The 18,977-nt window shown below is 51.5% G+C and overlaps 2 protein-coding genes across 7 annotated transcripts in view; both read right to left on the bottom strand.

Annotated features, from left to right (window-relative positions):
* The window catches only part of MYOZ1 (myozenin 1), a 15,708-nt gene extending 13,019 nt beyond the window's left edge, over positions 1–2,689 (bottom strand). Inside the window, exon 1 of the mRNA XM_024253308.3 lies at positions 2,580–2,689. The gene's annotated coding sequence lies outside the window, so the exon portion shown is untranslated. The remainder of the gene's footprint in view (positions 1–2,579) is intronic.
* On the bottom strand, positions 131–18,942 carry SYNPO2L (synaptopodin 2 like). Of its 6 annotated transcripts, none has more exons than XM_063727306.1 (4): positions 18,825–18,855; positions 9,324–9,475; positions 8,352–8,866; positions 131–4,119 (listed from the first exon to the last, which is right to left on the bottom strand). In XM_063727306.1, the coding sequence occupies exons 2-4, from the start codon at positions 9,371–9,373 to the stop codon at positions 1,958–1,960; spliced, it is 2,727 nt and encodes a 908-aa protein (XP_063583376.1). In that variant the 5' UTR covers positions 9,374–9,475; positions 18,825–18,855; the 3' UTR covers positions 131–1,957. The 6 variants fall into 6 exon arrangements, 3 of the variants coding, with proteins under 3 accessions (XP_063583376.1, XP_024109064.1, XP_024109065.1); XM_024253296.3 differs by lacking the exon at positions 18,825–18,855 and adding an exon at positions 11,918–12,022; XM_024253297.3 differs by lacking the exons at positions 8,352–8,866; positions 9,324–9,475; positions 18,825–18,855 and adding an exon at positions 6,122–7,266.
* Between the last annotated feature and the right edge of the window lie 35 nt (positions 18,943–18,977).

Here is an 18,977-nt window from a genome sequence, read left to right as displayed (position 1 = left end):
GGGCAAAAGGATGAAAAATGGGAGGGCAGGAATAGAGACAGATCAGAAATCAGATCAGGGGAATGGGTTAAAGAAGATCAAGGAGAGATCAGGATTTAGGTATAAAACTAGAAGATAACAGCAACAGAAGGCATGCGGCATAAATTTATTCTTGTGCACAAACCAAAGTATTGTGACTTACACCCAACAAGCAAAGGAAATTATCACTTTCCAGATTACACAGCAAACGTAGCTGGTGGTGGTCTTGGTGAGAAGGGAGTCCATACTGAGATTGGAGATCAGGACCTGAAGCTGAAAAGAAGCAATAGCTGGGGTTTTGACGGATGGGGTGGGACTGAAAAGAGGTTTTGGCTCTGGGTATTTCCCTGCTCTGTCCCAGGTAGTCATGGCAAGCTGCAGAAGACACACTGAAGAACAGACTCAAGGAAAGTCACACAGACACCAACCGTTCTTTCAACACTCAGCACACACCCTCACACCTCCCTTCCACCATCATCCCCTTCCATTCTAACATTCTTCTCCCTCAAATTTTTTTCCAATCCCCCTCTCACACACGGTTGGTTTCTTGTTACTCAACTTTACTTTCTCCCAATATGGCATTGTCCCTCACCATACTTCTGTCTGTGGCTCAATCACACTCATTTCTGCCATGCTTCTGGTTTTGGCCTCACTTTCCACACTCTGGCTCTTTTCTCCTTTCTCTCAAGCTCATGAGGCAATGAAGCCAATGATCTGTTCATTCTCGGAGGGAATTTTCTTTCTTTTTTTCATTTCCTGGGTACTGGGTTGCTCAGCACTGGCCTCTCAAGTTGCTAACTTTTTGAAATCCTGAGGAATAGAATTCTTTCTTCTATTCCTGGTCTAGCTGGTATAACTCAGCCCATGCAAACTGTCCTGGCCCTTCAGTCTTTTCATGCTCCATAACTTTCACAAGATGCTGTACACCTGCTACAGACATTGGTCTCTAAGGAGTTATTCTCTAGTGAATCTCTTTCTCCCACTCAACTCCATGTGGGGATATCTGACCCTTCTATCAGTACAATGATAAGACTCAGATTGGGTCTTTTGTTTGTTTGTTTTGAGACAGAGTCTCGCTCTGTCACCCAGGCTGGAGTGCAGTGGCACAATCTCGGCTCACTACAAGCTCTGCCTCCCGGGTTCACGCCATTCTCCTGCTTCAGCTTCCCTAGTAGCTCGGACTACAGGTGCTCGCCACCATGCCCAGCTAATTTTTTGTATTTTTAGTAGAGACGGGGTTTCACCGTGTTAGCCAGGATGGTCTCGATCTCCTGACCTCGTGATCCGCCCGCCTCGGCCTCCCAAAGTGCTGGGATTACCGGCGTGAGCCACCGTGCCCGGCCTCAGATTGGGTCTTTACTTTGACCTCCCCTCTTACTCATGCCTTAGACGGAAGAGCACACACACACACACACACACACACACACACACACACACACGCCTAGGTATATGCCAGCCAAGCTTGGGAAAGCAGAGTGGGGGGTGGGGGTGGCTTAGTGCAAACAGGGGTCAGTTCAGTCCCTTTGCTGTGTGCCTGGTGGTGAGCTTCTTGCCTGAGGTCCCAGTGGTCACTTCTGCTCTGTTTACTTCTCACTGAACATTAAAATGAGGCCCAGGGAGAAAAGCACAAATGTCAAGGAAGAGAGACCTGTGGAGGAATATGGGTGGAGAAGCCTGGAAATAAAGACAGCGATCCAGGCAAGGAAATGCAGAGACAAAGAGAGGCAAAGATACCAAAGCAGACATAGTTGGTTGGAAAGTGGCAGGGAGGTAGAGAGTGAGGAGGAAGGTGGGGGATGGGGACATCAACTTGGAAACCATCTCTGGCAGGAGGCAATTTAGCTTCCAGATGCCAGTGACAGGGGGTAGGATAGGGTAGGAGATGCAACTTTAGGAACTGGATGTTCCACCTCTCCTTGGTCCTGGGACCTGTGCTTGTTCACTGGTGCCCTGCCCCAGGCCTCCACACATGAGCTTGCAATCCTGTTCTGGTGGCTGAAAATCGGGGCCTGGCTACCTGGAAACCACAGGAGCTGGGAGAAGCCCCAAGGCCCCTGGGAGCCTCTGGAGGAGGGGCTGGGCTAGGAACAGGGGCTGAGGCCAGTTCTGTTCTCCAGATGGGCTCATCCAGTGTAGTGGCTGCTCGGGGGGCAAGCACAGTGGGAGCCAGGGGTTCTGCAGTGGGCTGGGGCGCCGGAGTGGAAAACCGGCGAATCTCCTGGACTCGGGCAGTTTTGGGGGGCCCTGAGGCGGTAGGGCCAGGAGTCGGGGGAACCTCATCAAAACAGAACATGGCAGTTTTAAGTTGATAGGGCTGATGACGCATAAAATCTAGAGCCCTGATGCCCTGCTTGGGTGTTGCCCGAGGCCCCTGGGATTGGGCCTTAGGGAGAGTTCGGGCCGCCTGGGGGAAAAAGGGAGAGAGCAGTGGGTTGTAAGCAATAGGAGGCGGGGCACGGATGTTGGGTGAATATTTCCAGGAAGAGGGCAGAGACGGGGTAGGAGAAGGACTTCTAGGCCGAGGGCCAAGACGAGGACCAGGTGTACCTTCCACCACATACCTGTCCGCACGGCTCTGCCGCTTAGCAAATAGCTCCCCACCCCTGCCCTGCAGCCTTGGTGGCTCAGGGATTCCAGCCGAAGGGGCTGCCCCATTCACGAGCCCATCAAGGAGCCCTCGAGATGGGGGCTTAGGAGCCACTGGGGGTGGAGCCTTAGGAGTCAAAGGGGGCGGGGTCTTGGGAGCCATTGGAGGGGGGGTCTTAGGTGTCACGTGAGGCAGGGTCTTGTAACTCTTGGCCCCTACTGGCTGCATGAAGTTGCAGGCTTCAGCCCCGAGGCTCAGAGCATCCTCTTCAGGACCAGATTCTGCACCCCCGGCCCGGGGCTTTTCATCCAGGTTCTGTACCAGCGACAGCAGCTCGGGGTTGGGCGAGTTCTTCGTCTCCTCCTTTCCCGGCCGAAACATCTGCTTCCGGGTCCCCCGGCGCCGGGCCTCCTGCAGGATACCCGTGCGGGCAGCTGGCACAGAGATGCGCTGCTCGCGAGCGCTGGGGGGCTCAGGAGCCCCTGGGCCTGGGGCAGGCGCCTCTGGGTGCGCAGAGGGTCGCAAAGGCGCAGATAGGAAGATAGAAGCCGTGGAGGTCATGGCAGCTGCGCTAGGAGGAGCGGGGGGCTCTGGGGCTCCGCCTGGGGTGACAGGCCGACTAGGGGCTGGGATGTACAGGGAGCTGGTGGCTGTCACAGGGCCCGAGGAGCGTGGGGTGCTGGGGGAACCAGAGACTGGCGCGTGGCTGGGAACCCCCGAAGTGAAGCTGGGCAGAGGGGTGGGCCCCTGCGAAGACAAGAAGGGGGGTGGGGCGGGGCTGAGGCCCCCCAGGCTGTCGTTCGCCCTCTTGGGGGCTAAAGGCCGGAAAATAACCGAGGTGGTAGTTGGCCGCTGCCCTTGTAGGCCCGGGGTAAAGGGCCTGGCTGACCGGTTAAAAATGCTTGGAGCTGGGGTCGGGGCTTCACCACCTGGTTGGAAGGGTCTGGGGCTGGCTACAGGGGCCGGCAAGGGGCTGGGTGGGAGCACAGCTGCCTCTGGGGGAGCACTCTGGGCCCGAGGTGGTGACTGCAGGCCCTCTCCGTTGAGCATAGCTGCTGGTTCGGCCCGCGCCAGTTCCTGGGTGCTGGAGTCTGCGCGCTGGCGCTGCTGTTCAAAGAGCTGCACCCCTCGCCCAGAGACCTCACTCAGCTGCCTTCCCAGCCCAGAGCCCTGGCCGTCTGATGCTCTTGAGCCCGCCCTGGCAAGCTCCATGTCCAGATAGGGGCTGTCCCAGTCAGATTGATTGGTGAGGCTGCGGGCGTCAGAGAAGGCTTCTTCGTCCAGCTCGGACTCACTCGTGGGGGGAACACCGTCCTCCTCCTCAGCGCCTGTCCCAGCAGCAGCCCCGAAGCTCACCAGGGTGTACTTCTTGGCTCTCTGCCGCCGTTTCTTAAACATAAGCACCCCTTTGGAGTGGGGGTTGGGGGCTGCAGTGAGCAGGGAGGCAATTGTCCTGCATTTGGTCTTGGCCTCTTTTATGCTCTTCTCTTGGAGGCTCTCTGCACGTTGCAGTTCTGGGGAGGCCAAGAGGTAAAATGGTCAGTGGGGCTTCCCAGCCTCTTTTAGTCCTATTCCCCAAGGCTTTCACCCCCCATCCCAGCAAGCTCCCTCTTGCACTGACCCGACCCACAATGTCCCCTGTGACAAAGTCCTCTGACTTAGGGGCAGAGTGGAGCGTGAAAGGTGAAACCAAGGACAGTTAAAGATAAGGCAGAGTCCAGTTGGCTGCCCTGACACTGCTCTGACCACAGCTCTTCCACCCCATTTTACTGCTATTCTGCTCCTATCTTCCAAGAGATGTGCTCTTATCCACCCCACACACATTCCTCACCTGCCTCCCATTCCTGACTGGCAATGGGAGGGGGAGGAGAAGGATGTCACTCTCCATGGCAGACAGGGAGATAAGCAGGTCCCAGGGAGAGGAAAGATGAGAAGGATCACTTTCCAGCCATCATAGGGACCATGTCAGGAGGCTTCTCATGAAGCTTAGGACGCATCCTCTCCGCTACCCCTTACCCCTGATATGGACACAAAGAACCCTTAGCAATGAGGATCTTCATTCACAATTCCACCCTCCTCCTGCAATCCACATCATACACATTCACAGAAATAACTCCCACCACACAGCACTTCAACAAGAATATCCATCTAGTGAAAGCCAACTGTAGGCGTACTTTCTATTTACTTTTCTCTCTCATTCACATATACCCCAGCTTACATACAGCTCCATTCACATACACATATGTAAATACACATGTGCACACATCAAAACACCATCACTCAAATACATTCACACACCTTACATGCTCTAGGTGGCCCTTCTTCCCAGAGACCTCCCTGCAGAGACCCTGTTACTAACAGTTTAGACAGAATTTAAAGTTTATCTCGGCCTTCCAACTGCCAGGGCAGTCCTCTGGGCTTCACACTCCTGCTACTCACAGTCAGGGGTAGTCTCCATCCAAGATGCAGGAAAAGTTAGAGTGTTGTGTTCCCCAAGGCAACACTCCAAATCTTTAGAATACCTCAAGGTCACCAGGTAAATATATTATTTACCCCAAGCTGGGGATGGTAGTGGGGTGGGCTTCTTCAGGGGTCAGAACTGTCTCTACGTAGAGAGCTCAGGCAGCCACTGCCAGCCAGGCACACAAAGACTATGTGCTAAAGGGAACCAGAGCAGGGCTTTCCATGCCATGTGGGGCCTGGGTAGGTGGGGCCAGGAAATGGGAGAGGCTACCCTGCTGCGAGGACCCCGCCTTGCACATGGATACTCTCTGGTCCATGGTCCCCAGTTCCTCCTGAAAAATTATTGAGATTCCATCTACTTTCCATTCAAGGTACCATGCTCCTTTGTAATGAGCTCCTTTGTAATGAGCGTGGTATCTTGAGTGGAAAGTAGATGGAATTTTTTCATTTTTGTCATTCCTCTCATCCCAGCGTTTATACCACAGAATAGTGCTATGGATGAGACAACAGGCCCTAGAGTCAGAGTTCAGTTCAGGTTTTTGGTTTTTGGGATAGTTACCTCACCTCATTAAAGTTTGGTTTCCTCATCTGTAAATGAGGGTAGACAATGGCTACCTCATAGGATTGCTGTAAGGATTAACTGAGATAATATAGTAAATTTAGCACTTAACACAGTGTGAAGGCCCACTATAACCATTACTATTGAAGTCTTCTTGACACTATACTTTCTTGATATATATGGATACTTTCTTGTTCACACACATCTTCTCCCACGACTCACACACACATGCCTTCATGTATTCATAATGTACTCACACACGCTCTGTTCCCATGAGTTTTCTACAGCTCTTGTGGTCACAAACCCCTTTGACATGTGACCACAGCATCACTGAGAAAGGGGCAGTGAAACTCTCCTGAGAAAAGGAGGAAGAGGACAGCAAAAAGGAAGGAACAAGAGAGTAAGACCTTTCCCAAAGACTGCCCTTCCTAAACTGTTGACATCTTCCCCTCCACTCTAGACCCCAGACTCTCATAGATATGGGAGGGTAGTACCTGCATAGAACGAGTCTTGGAGCTCAGGAACTGGGTCTGGGGCTTTGTCGTAGCTGGCTTGGCTGAGGGGCTCTTGGCTGATGGGCTCAAAGGTCTCCATGCTGAGAAAGGCGGTGTTGGCTGGAGCAGGACCAGCTTGAGCCACCCCCCATGCCTTTTAAAGCCCCTTTGTCTTGTCCCCAGAGCTGGCAGCTGAATGAGCTCACTGTGCTATTTTTGGAGCCTGGCCCTCTCCCTTCTCTGGGCTGCCCCACAAGTGCTGGTGTGATGGACGTGGGCACCTGCCTTCCCTTCCCCCAACCCCACCCCAGTAGACAATGAGGTCTGCTTGACTAAAAATATCTCTGAGCCAGTAGTTACAGTCTCATCCAGCCTTATGGGAAGGGAGGGGGAGATAAGTGGAGAATTGAGGAAAGCATGGGATCCTAGGCACGCATCTGGAATTCCTGGGATATTGGACACTCAGGGATGTCAGACTCTCAACTCTCATGTCCTTAGCCTCCACTCCAAACTCAGACACAAAGTTCTACGGATCAGGAATCAAAATGGTGGAGGAGAGGGAAGAAATATAACTACAGGGGGAATCCTGAGATTTTGGAGGTAACAAGAACGGTCTCTGGGAAAGCACAGGAGGCACAGAGCAGGGAAAAAGTTTACCCTTAGACCTTGTTCTGTAGCTCACATCAAAAATAGCAAAGCCTGAGATAAGTGGAATGGGCTTTTTCTGCCCAGGCCAACATTCTTGCCTGAGATAAGGAGCCAAAGCTCCCTCCCTCTGCCACTTCCTCGGGATCTCATGATCATCCCATAGCCTCTCAGTCCCCAGGAATCCTAACTGAACTTGCAAATGTCAAAGGTGCCTGCAATTAATACTATAAAGAACCCCTTGGCCAGTGGCTCATGCCTGTAATCCCAGCACTTTGGGAGGCCGAGGCGGGTGGATCACAAGGTCAGGAGTTCGAGACCAGCCTGGCCAACATAGTGAAACCCCGTCTCTACTAAAAATACAAAAAATTAGCCAGGTGTGGTGGCGGGCACCTGTAATCCCAGCTACTCGGGAGGCTGAGGCAGGAGAATCGCTTGAGCCCAGGAGGTGGAGGGTGCAGTGAGCCAAGATTGCACTCCAGCCCAGGTGACAGTGCAAGACTCTGTCTCAAAAAAAAAAAAAAAAAAAAAAAAAAAAAAAAAAAAAAAAAGAACCTCTGTAGCTTTGACCCACTTTTATTTATTAATTTTTATTATTTATTTATTTATTTATTTTTAAGACAGGGTCTTGGTCTGTTGCTCACGCTGGAGTGCAGTAGCGCAAACATGGCTCACTGCAGCCTAAACCTCTCAGGCTCAAGCAATCCTCTTGCCTCAGCCTCCCAAGTAGCTGGGACCATAGACATGTGCCACAGTGTTTGGCTAATTTTAAAATTTTTCCTGGAGATGAAGTCTCACGATGTTGTCCAGGCTGGTCTCAAACTTCTGGCTTCTGCCGGGCATGGTGGCTCACGCCTGTAATCCCAGCACTTTGGGAGGCCGAGGTAGGCAGATCACCTGAGGTCAGGAGTTCGAGACCAGCCTGACCAATATGGTGAAACCCCATCTCTACTAAAAATACAAAAAATTAGCCAGGTGTGGTGGCAGGTGCCTGTAATCCCAGCTACTTGGGAGGCAGAGGCTGCAGAATCGCTTGAACCCGGGAGGCGGAGGTTGCAATGAGCTGAGATCATGCCATTGCATTCCAGCCTAGGCACAAGAGCCAAACTCCATCTCAAAAAAACAAAAAACAAAACAAAACAAAAATCCTGGGTTCATGCTATCCTCCCACCTCAGCCTCCCAAAGTGCTGGGATTACAGGTATGAGCCACGTTGCCCAACCTTCAACCTGCTTTTAAATACTCCCCTGTCCTGTGTCTGTACTCTGCTTTCATCCAATCATGACACACAATAACGATTATCACTACCACCAAACCCTTCATCTATTTGTGTCCCTTTCCAATTTCTCTACTTACCCTGTTCCTGGGTTGAACTGAATCACCTTATCCTTTTGCCACATTGGTTCAAACAGCAAAAATAATGGGGGCCATGAGAATAATTATGCTCCCCTTCTACTCATTACTCCTCCTGTCCCCAAGACTGTATCCAAGGGTCCCAAGGTAGGGAGAATGTATGGCTATAGAAGGGTGGATTTAAGGCTCAGATTGAAGGATCCTGGCTGGGGAAAAGGGGTTCAGGCACTCACTGGCTTGCTTGGCCTTCTGAGTGTAGGTGGTAGTAAGATCTTCTGCCACTGGGTGGGGAACAGGCCCCACCATAGGGATGAGATGAGGACCAGGTCGGAGGGGGCCATGGGGTAACAGCAGAGCCTCAGCTGGGGGTGGCTGAAGGGCTGCCCCATCCTCCCAAGACGGGGAGCTCACACGGCTGTCACCCTGGCTGGGAGGGCCAGGGATAGTAGGTGCTGGCTCTGCAGGGCTGTCAGACAGGTAGACCTCATCAGGTGGGGCACCCGGAGGGGTGGGCCTTGTGGGGCCTCGGCGGCGAGGTCGGCGTGGCTTCTCCTGGGTGGCAGGGCCATCAGCATCACTGTCAGTCTCTCCGTAGTAAGCCTCACTATCAGGAGGTGAACGAAGGCTCCCAGGCTGAAGAGGCTGAGAAATTGGAGCACCAGGGGGCTCAGGACTCAGTGGAGATAAGGGTGATAGCACCTGAAGCTCATGGGGAGATGGAGATTGCACAGGACCCTCGTCTGCTAACCTGGATAGGAAAGATGATAGAGCTTGAGAGATGGGCTGGGTACTGACAGCTAGAGAGATCTGGAAGGGATGGAGGGAAGAGGTAAGGGAGAGAGAAGGCTGTCATACAGTTGGAATGGGTGGGCCGGGAAGAGTGGAGATATGAAGACAAACTGGGAGGCCAATGTGTTTGAAGGGCTGTGAGTGGAAATAGGCTTAGAGGAAGATGTGATGAGGAGGAGACAGGCCAGAGGTTGAAGTAGGCCCATCAGTCAAATACCCACTGACATCCCCATCCCTTAATTGCAGATATGTTCAAGCCTTCTGGGAGGCAGACACAAACCATCTGCACTCCAGCAGAAACGCACGAGCAGAAATAGGTACCTGTTAGTTGCTAAAGCCAGGCCAGTGAGACACAGAGCTGAGACAGGCAATGGGAGCCCTGGATTAGGGGAAGAGAAGAGGAGGGAGGTCCATACCGCTGCACAGTGAGGACAAGCTGATTTCCTGAGGCATCGATGAGGCTCATGGCACTGGCATGGGAGAGGTTGGTGCAAGAGACCCCATTGATTGCCAAGAGCTGGTCCCTCTCTCGGAGTCCTGCTCTGCCAGCCTGGCTCCGTCTTCGAATCTGAGATGTTAAAGGAGACACTGTAGGTAAGAGAGGGCTCCAAAGGGAATAGAATGAAAGGAAAAGATGGGAAGGACCCACAGGAGGGGATTTTACTTTGCAGGGTAAGAAGGGTGGGGAGATGCATGGAAGTTGCTGCAGTTGAAGTGGCCTGTCTAGAGGGAAGAAAATATACAGACTGGAGAAAGAAATACATCATATGGTGGGAAATAGGGTAACCATTGAATGAAAGAGGCTTGGGAAGAACTGCATGGGGTAGGTAACTAGAAATGGATGTTATTGGCTGGGCGCAGTGGCTCATGCCTGTAAGCCCAGTGCTTTGGGAGGCCTAGGCGGGTGGATCACTTGAGATCAGGAGTTCAAGACCAGCCTGGCCAATGGGTGAAACGCTGTCTCTACTAAAAGTACAAAAATCAGCCGGCCGTGGTGGTGCGCGCCTGTAATCCCAGATACTTAGGAGGCTGAGGCAGGAGAATTGCTTGAACCCAAGAAGCAGAGGTTGCAGTGAGCCATCGTGTCACTGTACTCCAGCCTGGGCAACAGAGTAAGACTCTGTCGCAAAAAAGAAAAAAGAAAAACGGAAAGAAATGGTGGTTATCTCCACAAGCTTTTTCTCCAAGGGCAATATCTATATTGGCTGGTAATTCTCTACTAGGCCTTGGAACCCCAGGTGCCATTACACAGTCAAGATTTTAGAAGAGTACTCCGGGTTGGAGGGAGTCCAGTGGTATTCTGGAAGATTGTGATTATTTGGGTATATGTGTGCCATGTGTACACACAAATGTATATATGCCAAAGTAATAATAGTAGTAGTGGCTACCATTTATTGAGTTCTTACTAAGTGTTGGGCACTGTGCTACATGTATTATTGCATTTAATCCTTAGAATGGTTCCATGAAGTAGGTATAAGTACTATTATTACCCACATTTTACAGTTCGGAAAACTAAGCCTGTAGGGTGAAACCAAAAGGGTAATGACTTCATCTGTGAGGCCAGATCTTGCCATAACCCTCCTAGCACCTAAAAAGTCTTGCCTAGTGGGAGAAAGGATCTGACCTAGGGAAAGAGCACTGAAGGCATGGGCAGGGCAGGGTGAGGCAGGGTAGGGCTGGGCTGGGCTAGGCTGTGCGAGGCAGTTTCAGTTCATCACATATCAGTTTAGTCAGAGAGAAATTAGAACCTTCCCCGTATTTCTGGAGTTTGGAGTAGTGGCACATACCCAAGAGAACAAACACTGGATGACCAGAGCTGGGCCTCTGATACCACAGTGCTGCAGGGAACTGAAATAGAGCATTTCTTTTTCCTCTGCTCCCTGGAAACCACGAATTCTCTTTTCTAATAGACCCCCACAAGAAGCCTGTGGTCAGACGCTACTCCCACTATGAGACTTGAGCATACTTCACTGCCCACCACCCACCCCATCTTCACAGCCTCCCACCCCCCCAACGCCTACCACACCACCCCCCCAACCCCCACCACACCACCCCCCAACCCCCACCCTACCACCCCCCCAACCCCCACCCTACCACCCCCCCCACTCCCCCACCCCCCCACCCCCACAACACCACCCCCCAACCCCCACCACACCACCCCCCCAACCCCCCCAACCCCCACCACACCACCCCCCACCAACCCCCACCACACCACCCCCCAACCCCCACCACACCACCCCCCACCCCCCACCCCCCACCACACCACCCCCCACCCCCCACCACACCACCCCCCCCAACCCCCACCACACCACCCCCCCAACCCCCACCACACCACCCCCCAACCCCCACCATACCACCCCCCAACCCCCACCACACCACCCCCCACCCCCCACCACACCACCCCCCAACCCCCACCACACCAACCCTCAACCCCCACCACACCACCCCCCCAACCCCCACCACACCACCCCCCCAACCCCCACCACACCACCCCCCAACCCCCACCACACCACCCCCCCAACCCCCACCACACCACCCCCCCAACCCCCACACCACCCCCCAACCCCCACCACCCCCACACCACACCACCCCCCCAACCCCCACCACACCACCCCCCAACCCCCACCACACCACCCCCCCAACCCCCACCACACCACCCCCCAACCCCCACCACACCACCCCCCCAACCCCCACCACACCACCCCCCAACCCCCACCACACCACCCCCCCAACCCCCACCACACCACCCCCCAACCCCCACCATACCACCCCCAACCCCCCCAACCCCCACCACACCACCCCCCCAACCCCCACCCCCCCACCCCCACACCACCCCCCCAACCCCCACCACACCCCCCCCAACCCCCACCACACCATCCCCCCAACCCCCACCCCCCCCAACCCCCACCATACCACCCCCCCAACCCCCACCACATGACACCACACATCTCTTCCCAGGATCCCTTGGGTTCCCTTTCCCTGAAGCTTCATTTCAGGGGCTCTCCCTTACCTTAGACACCTGTAAGGGTTTCCTCTGCTCGGCCCCCCCCTGAAGTCGGAAGCCCCAGGGGGCCCCCCCTGATAGTGTGACCAGCACCTCCTCCTCAGCACCCATCGCTCAGCTTGGCCTATGGCCCCCGGAGTTTGAACAGTGTCCCAGGAAGAGAAGTTGAGGTGCTCGAACCCCGTCCGGCCTTCCTGTCCGGCTGTCCTGCTCCTGCTGCCCCAGGCCTCCCCCCCACACCACACACCACAGGCAGGCAACTTGGCCCTGGGATCATTACAGTCCAGCACACGTGTCCCGTCAATCGCAGATGTGCTCAAAATAGATGCCGCTTGTACTCCCCTCCCTCCCCCTTCTGTGTTACTCCTAGAGCTAATTATAGTACAAACTTCTGCCCTCCATGTTCCCCATTCTCCTGCATGGGCCTTTTATTCAGGACTCAGAATACAAACTCTCTGGGCTCTATAACCAATGTACACCCTTTCAGGAACTGTGCCTTCTCTAATAGGACCATGGGCTAATCTCAACTGCTTTCCTCCAAAGACCCTTTCAAAGTGGCAGCAGCAGGGGCTTCAATTCCATAGCTGGCAAAGAATGGCTGGGCTTGCTCCAAGATCCCAGGAAAGAATGCATTCTCGCTGTATAAATTTATGTTAATTAATAAATGGTGGGCCAGGCATGGTGGCTCACGCCTATAATCCTAGCACTTTGGGAGGCCAAGGTTGGTGGATTGCTTGAGTCTAGGAATTTGAGACCAGCCTGGGCAACATTGTGAGACGCCCCCCATCTCTATTTTCTTATTATTAAAAAAAGTAAAAAAAAAAAATTAAAAAAACAAAAAAAAACTATAGGCTGGGCACGGTGGCTCACGCCTGTAAACCCAGCACTTTGGGAGGCCAAGGCGGGCGGATCATGAGGTCAGGAGATCGAGACCATCCTGACTAACACGGTGAAACCCCATCTCTACCACAAATACAAAAAATTAGCTGGGCTTGGTGGCAGTTGCCTGTAGTCCCAGCTACTCGGGAGGCTGAGGCAGGAGAATGGCGTGAACCCGGGAGGCGGAGCTTGTGGTGAGCCGAGGTCGTGCCACTGCACTCCAGCCTGGGTGACAGAGTGAGACTCCGTCTCAAAAAAAAAAAAAAAAAACAAAAACAAACAAACAAAAAACTGTAAGAAAATAAATTACCTATTACAATACATACGTGGTCACGGAAAGGTGTGTAGGTGTGCGTAAACATACCAACCCATGTTAATACAATCTCTACTTGTCTCTAGGTTTCCATTACGAGAATGTCTCTGTTACAAGGCATAACATTATGGTGCTGTAACTGTGATTATCAAAGGCTACAGAGTTTCATGAAATAGCTTCCCACCTAGTGTATGCTAAATACTGTTTGCCTTGGCATATGCCTCTATGTCCTAGAGACACTTGGACTGGGTGCAGTGGCTCATGCCTATAATCCCAGCACTTTGAGAGGCTGAGGCAGGTGGATCGCTTGAGCCCAGGAGTTCAAGACTAGCCTAGATAACATGGTGAGACCCTGTTTCTACAAAAAATACAAAAAAGTTTAGCCAGGCCTGCCTGGTCACATGCTCCTATAGTCCCAGCTACTTGGGATATTGATGTGGGAGGGTTGCTTGAGCCCTGGAGGTCGAAGCTGCAGTGAGTCATGATCCTGCCACTGCACTCTAGCCTGGGTGACAGAGTGAGACCCTGTCTCCAAAAAAAAAAAGAAAGAAAGAAAAAGGGGAGAAAACACTTGGAGGCAACAGAGGGAGACTCGATCTCCAAAAAGAAAATACTTGGGATTTTGGTGTCAGAAGAATTGAACTTGGGTTTTTTTGAGACGGAGTCTCGCCCTGTCGCCCAGGCTGGAGTGTAATGGAGATCTTGGCTCACTGCGACCTCCGCTTCCCAGGTTCAAACGATTCTCCTGCCTCAGCCTGAGTAGCTGGGACTACAGGCATGTGCCACCACACTTAGTTAGCTTTTTGTATTTTTAGTAGAGACGGGGTTTCGCCATGTTGGCCAGGCTGGTCTCAAACGCCTGACCTCATGATCTGCCCATCTTGGCTTCCCAAAGTGCTGGGATTACAGGTGTAAGCCACCGCGCCTGGCCCCCCCCCTTTTTTTTTAGACAGAGTTTCGCTCTTGTTGCCCAGGCTGGAGTGCAATGGCGTGGTCTCAGCTCACTGCTACCTCCACCTCCCAGGTTCAAGCGATTCTCCTGTCTCAGCCTCCCAAGTAGCTGACACTACAGGCACCTGCCACCATGCCCAGCTAATTTTTGTATTTTTAGTAGAGACGGGGTTTCACCATGTTGGCCAGGGTGGTCTCGAACTGCTGACCTCAGGTGATCCGCCCACCTCGGCCTCCCAAAGTGCTGGGATTACAGGCATGAGCCACCGTGCCCGGCTTGAATTTGGGTTCTTCCATCACTTACTAGCTGTGTGACCTCAGGCAGGGCAGTCACTTGGCCTCACCAGTAAAAAGAGGATTTAGGCCAGGCTCGGTGGCTCACGCCTGTAATCCCAGCACATTGGCAGGCCAAGGTGGGTGGATCACCTGAGGTCAGGAGTTCAAGACCAGCCTGATCAACATGGAGAAACCCCGTCTCTACTACAAATACAAAAATTAGCCAGGCGTGGTGGCACATGCCTGTTATCCCAGCTACTTGGGAGGCTGAGGCAGGAAAATCGCTTGAACCCGGGAGGCGGAGGTTGTGGTGAGCTAAGATGGGGCCATTGCACTCCAGCCTGGGTAAAAAGAGCAAAACTCTGTCTCAAAAAAAAAAAAAAAAAAAAAAAAAAGAGGATCTAAATATCTATTCATTCACTATTCAAACATTTATTGAGCGTTAGCTACATGTCAGCCATTGTGCTATACCAATGGATTTCAATTAACCCTCAGTGCATATTAAAATCACCTAGAAAACGTTTACAGCTACTGAGTCCCTAAAAAAAGACAGCATATCAGCATATAGGATTAAATGATGATGCAATGAAGTTTTACACACACACATATCCAGGTCTCATCCTTAGGGACAGATTTTATTGGTCTGGTACCTGGTAGTGGCATTTTAAAAAGCACCACAAGGCCGAGTGCAGTGGCTCACGCCTGTAATCCTAGCGCTTTGGGAGGCTAAGGCAGGTGGATCACCTGAGGTCAGGAGTTTGAGACCATCCTGGCCAACATGGTGAAACTCCATCTCTACTCAAAATACAAAAATTAGCCAGGCATGGTGGCGCATGCCAGTAATACCAGCTACTTGGGAGGCTGAGGCAGAAGAATCGCTTGAACGCGTGAGGGAGAGGTTGCAGTGAGCCGAGATCACACCACTGCACTCCAGCCTGGGCAACAAGAGCGAAACTCTGTCTCAAAAAGAAAAATAAAAAGCGCCACAGATGATTCTAATGTGTAACCGAGATTGAGAACCACTGAGTGCAGATACAGAAACCAATAAATTGTAACACATTAGTCTCTAACCTCAAGAAACTATGGTACCGAGCTGGGCATGGTGGCTCATGCCTGTAATCCCAGCACTTTGGGAGGCCGAGGCAGGCGTATCACTTGAGGCCAGGAGTTTGAGACCAGCCTGGCCAACATGGTAAGACCCTGTCTCTACTAAAAATACAAAAATTAGCCAGGTGTGGTGGCACACATTTGTAATCCCAGCTACTTGGGTGGCTGAGGCAGGTGAATCGCTTGAACCCAGGAGACAGAGGCTGCAGTGAGGAAAGATAGTGCCACTGCACTCCAGCCTGGGCAACAGAGTGAGACTCTCAAAAAAAAAAAAAAAAAAAGAAAGAAACTATGAACTATGGTCCGGGCATGATGGTTTATGCCTGTAATCCCAGCACTTTGGAAGGCCGAGGCGGGCAGATTGCTTGAGCCCAGGAGTTTGAGACCAGCCTGGGTAACATGGTGAAACCCCATCTCTACAAAAAATACAAAACTTAGCTAGCTAAGAGTGGTGGCACATGCCTGTAGTCCCAGCTACTAGGGAGGCTGGGTGGGGAGGATCACTTTAGCCTGGGAGGCGGAGGGTGAAAGGAGCCAAGATCATGCTACTGCACTCCAGCCTGGGTGACAGAGATCGTCTCAAATAGAAAAAAAAAAGGTGGGGGAAGGGGGAAGAAAGAAACTGAATCTAGGATCTACCACTTACCAGGGGTGCAACCTTTTTTTTAAGACGGAGTCTGGCTCTGTGTCCCAGGCTGGAGTGCAGTGGTGCAATCTTGGTTCACTGCAACCTCCGTCCCCTGGGTTCAAGCGATTCTCCTGCCTCAGCCTCCTGAGTAGTTGGGATTACAGGCATGCGCCATGACATCCAGCTAATTTTTGTATTTTTAGTAGAGACAGGGTTGGCCAGGCTGCTCTCAAACTCCTGACTTCAGGTGATCCGCCTGTCTCGGCCTCCCAAAGTGCTGGGATTACAGGCATGAGCCACCATGCCGGGCCCTAGGGGGTGCAACCTTAAGCAAGACAGAAGATATTTACTTTCCTATATCGATATGAGGCAAGTGGGATGAATCATGTGAAAATGCTTAGCAGAGGACCAGTTTAGGTCAGGTGCTCAACATATGTTAGTTGAATTAGGCAAATTATTCATCTAGACTAGTGGTTCTCAAATCAGCAATGGAATCACCTGGAGGGCCTTAAACCATAGCTTGCTGGGTCCCACTTCCAGAATTTCTGGCTCTTATCTATGTAAAGTGGGTCTGAAATTTGCATTTCAAGCAAGTTTCCAGGTGATACTGATACTGCTGATCACACTTTAATCACTGACTATAAACTAACAGGTCAGGTGTGGTGGCTTCACACCTGTAATCTCAGCAATTTGGAAGGCTGAGGTGGGAGGAATTTGAGACCACCCTGGGCAACACAGGGAGACCTCACCTCTACAAAAAATTAGCCAGATGTGGTGGCACATACCTGTAGCCCTAGCTACTCAACTACCCAGCTACTCCTGCTGAGGTAGGAGGACCACTTGAGCCCAGCCTGAGCAACATAGCAAAATCGTCTTTAAAACAAAACAACAGGCTGGGCGCGGTGGCTCACACCTGTAATCCCAGCACTTTGGGAGGCCAAGGGGGGCGAATCACAACGTCAGGAGATCAAGACCATCCTGGCCAATATGGTGAAACCCTGTCTATACTAAACATACAAAAATTAGCTGGGGTGGTGGCGTGTGCCTGTAATCCCAGCTACTCGGGAGTCTGAGGCATGAGAATCACTTGAACCCAAGAGGCGGAAGTTGCAGTGAGCCAAGATTGGGCCACTGCACTCCAGCCTGGAGACAGAACAAGACTCTGTCTCAAAACAAAAGAGAGGACAAGAACAATCTGCTTGTTTAGTAAAGCATGCTCAATGCCTAATATATAGTTTCCAGCACAGCCTAATGTGCAAATTTTTCAGTGAATAAACCACTCTGTGCCTCAGAATAACTGATATTTACTGTCCATAATATGAGAACAAACACTTTTGTTCACTGCTCTATTTCCAGAACCAAGAACATGGCTTGGCACACAATGTAAGCGCTCAATGGGTTCACCCTGCCTGCTGCCTTGACAGAGCTGATTTATCAAGACCGGGGAATTGCAATGGAGAAAGAGTAATTCACAGAGAGCCAGCTGTGTGGGAAACCAGAGTTTTATTATTACACAAATTAGTCTCCCTGAGCATTTGAGGATCAGCGTTCTTAAAGAAAATTTGGCGAGTAGGAGCTTGGGAAGCGGGGAGTGCTGATTGGTCAGGTTGAAGATGGAATCACAGGGAGTCGAAGTGATGTTTTCTTGCTGTTTTCTGTTTCTGGGTGGAATGGCAGAACTGATTGAGCCAGGTTACCGGTCTAGGTAGTCAGCTGATCCAATGAGTGCAGGGTCTGCAAAATATCTCAAGCACTAATCTTAGGTTTTACAATAGTGATGTTATTCCTAAAAGCAATTTGGGGAGGTTCAGACTCTTGGAGCCAGAGGCTGCATGACCCCTAAAGTGTAATTTGTAATCTTGTAGCCAATTTGTTAGTCCTGTAAAGACAGACTGGTCCCCAGGCAAGAAGGGGGTCTTTTCGGGAAGGGGCTATTATCAATTTTGTTTCAGAGTCAAACCATAAACTGAATTCCTCCCCAAAGTTAGTTCCACCTACACCCAGGAATGAATAAGGACAGCTTAAAGGTTAGAAGCAAGATGGAGTCGGTTAAGTCTGATTTCTTCCACTATCATAATTTCCTCAGTTGTAATTTTGCAAAGGCAGTTTCAACAGCAGTGCTCGAAAAATTATTAAATCAATAAATAGTAAAGTTCAAATGAAGTCATATATATGAAAAAGAAATGCTAGCATTGTTAACTATAATTACTTAGCCATTAAACGGGGTACTAATAATTACTGCAGGAACTATAACTTTTCCAAGAGAGCTGAGATCTTTTGGCTCTGATAAAGCTCTGCACCTAAACGAAGGCACTGTATAAAAATGGTTAATAACAACTGACCTTTACTGAGTGCTTACTATGATGCCAAGCGGCCTGTGTGGCCTAATTTCATCCTCTCAAGTTCTTATACGGGCATTATTATTATTTCCATTTTACAAGCTGTAGAGCCAGACCTCTGATCCCCACATGCAGGTTGACAACAGTTGGTGCCCTTTACCACCACCACACGTTCCGCAAATCTCATGACCAGCAAAGGCCATGGGTGAGATCAACCTAGCCGACGGAAATCAACGGGGTCAAGGGTCAGCAGGAAGTGACTACAAGACTCTAGCTCAGAGGTCACTAATACGTCACAGGCAGAGTGAAGGGGCATTATTAAAGATAGTTTGACAAATTCTTTTTAATCTCATTTCTATTGGTGAGGCCATAAAGTGACCGGAACATCTGAAAAAAAAATGTCAGGAGGGAAATACATACGACTCAGCAGAAGCGCCCAGGCGGCGGCCATGATGGGAAGATGAAAGAAGCGCATGCGCCGCATCCGGGTCCCCGAAATGCAGACGTGGCAGAAGGAGTGGCCCGGCCCTAAAGCGTGGAGGAGGAACTTCCGGGGGTGACGCGACGGCCCCC

This window comes from Pongo abelii, chromosome 8 (assembly GCF_028885655.2).
Source record: "Pongo abelii isolate AG06213 chromosome 8, NHGRI_mPonAbe1-v2.0_pri, whole genome shotgun sequence".
Lineage (NCBI taxonomy): Eukaryota > Metazoa > Chordata > Mammalia > Primates > Hominidae > Pongo > Pongo abelii.
This window is presented reverse-complemented; position numbering and strand designations above follow the sequence as displayed.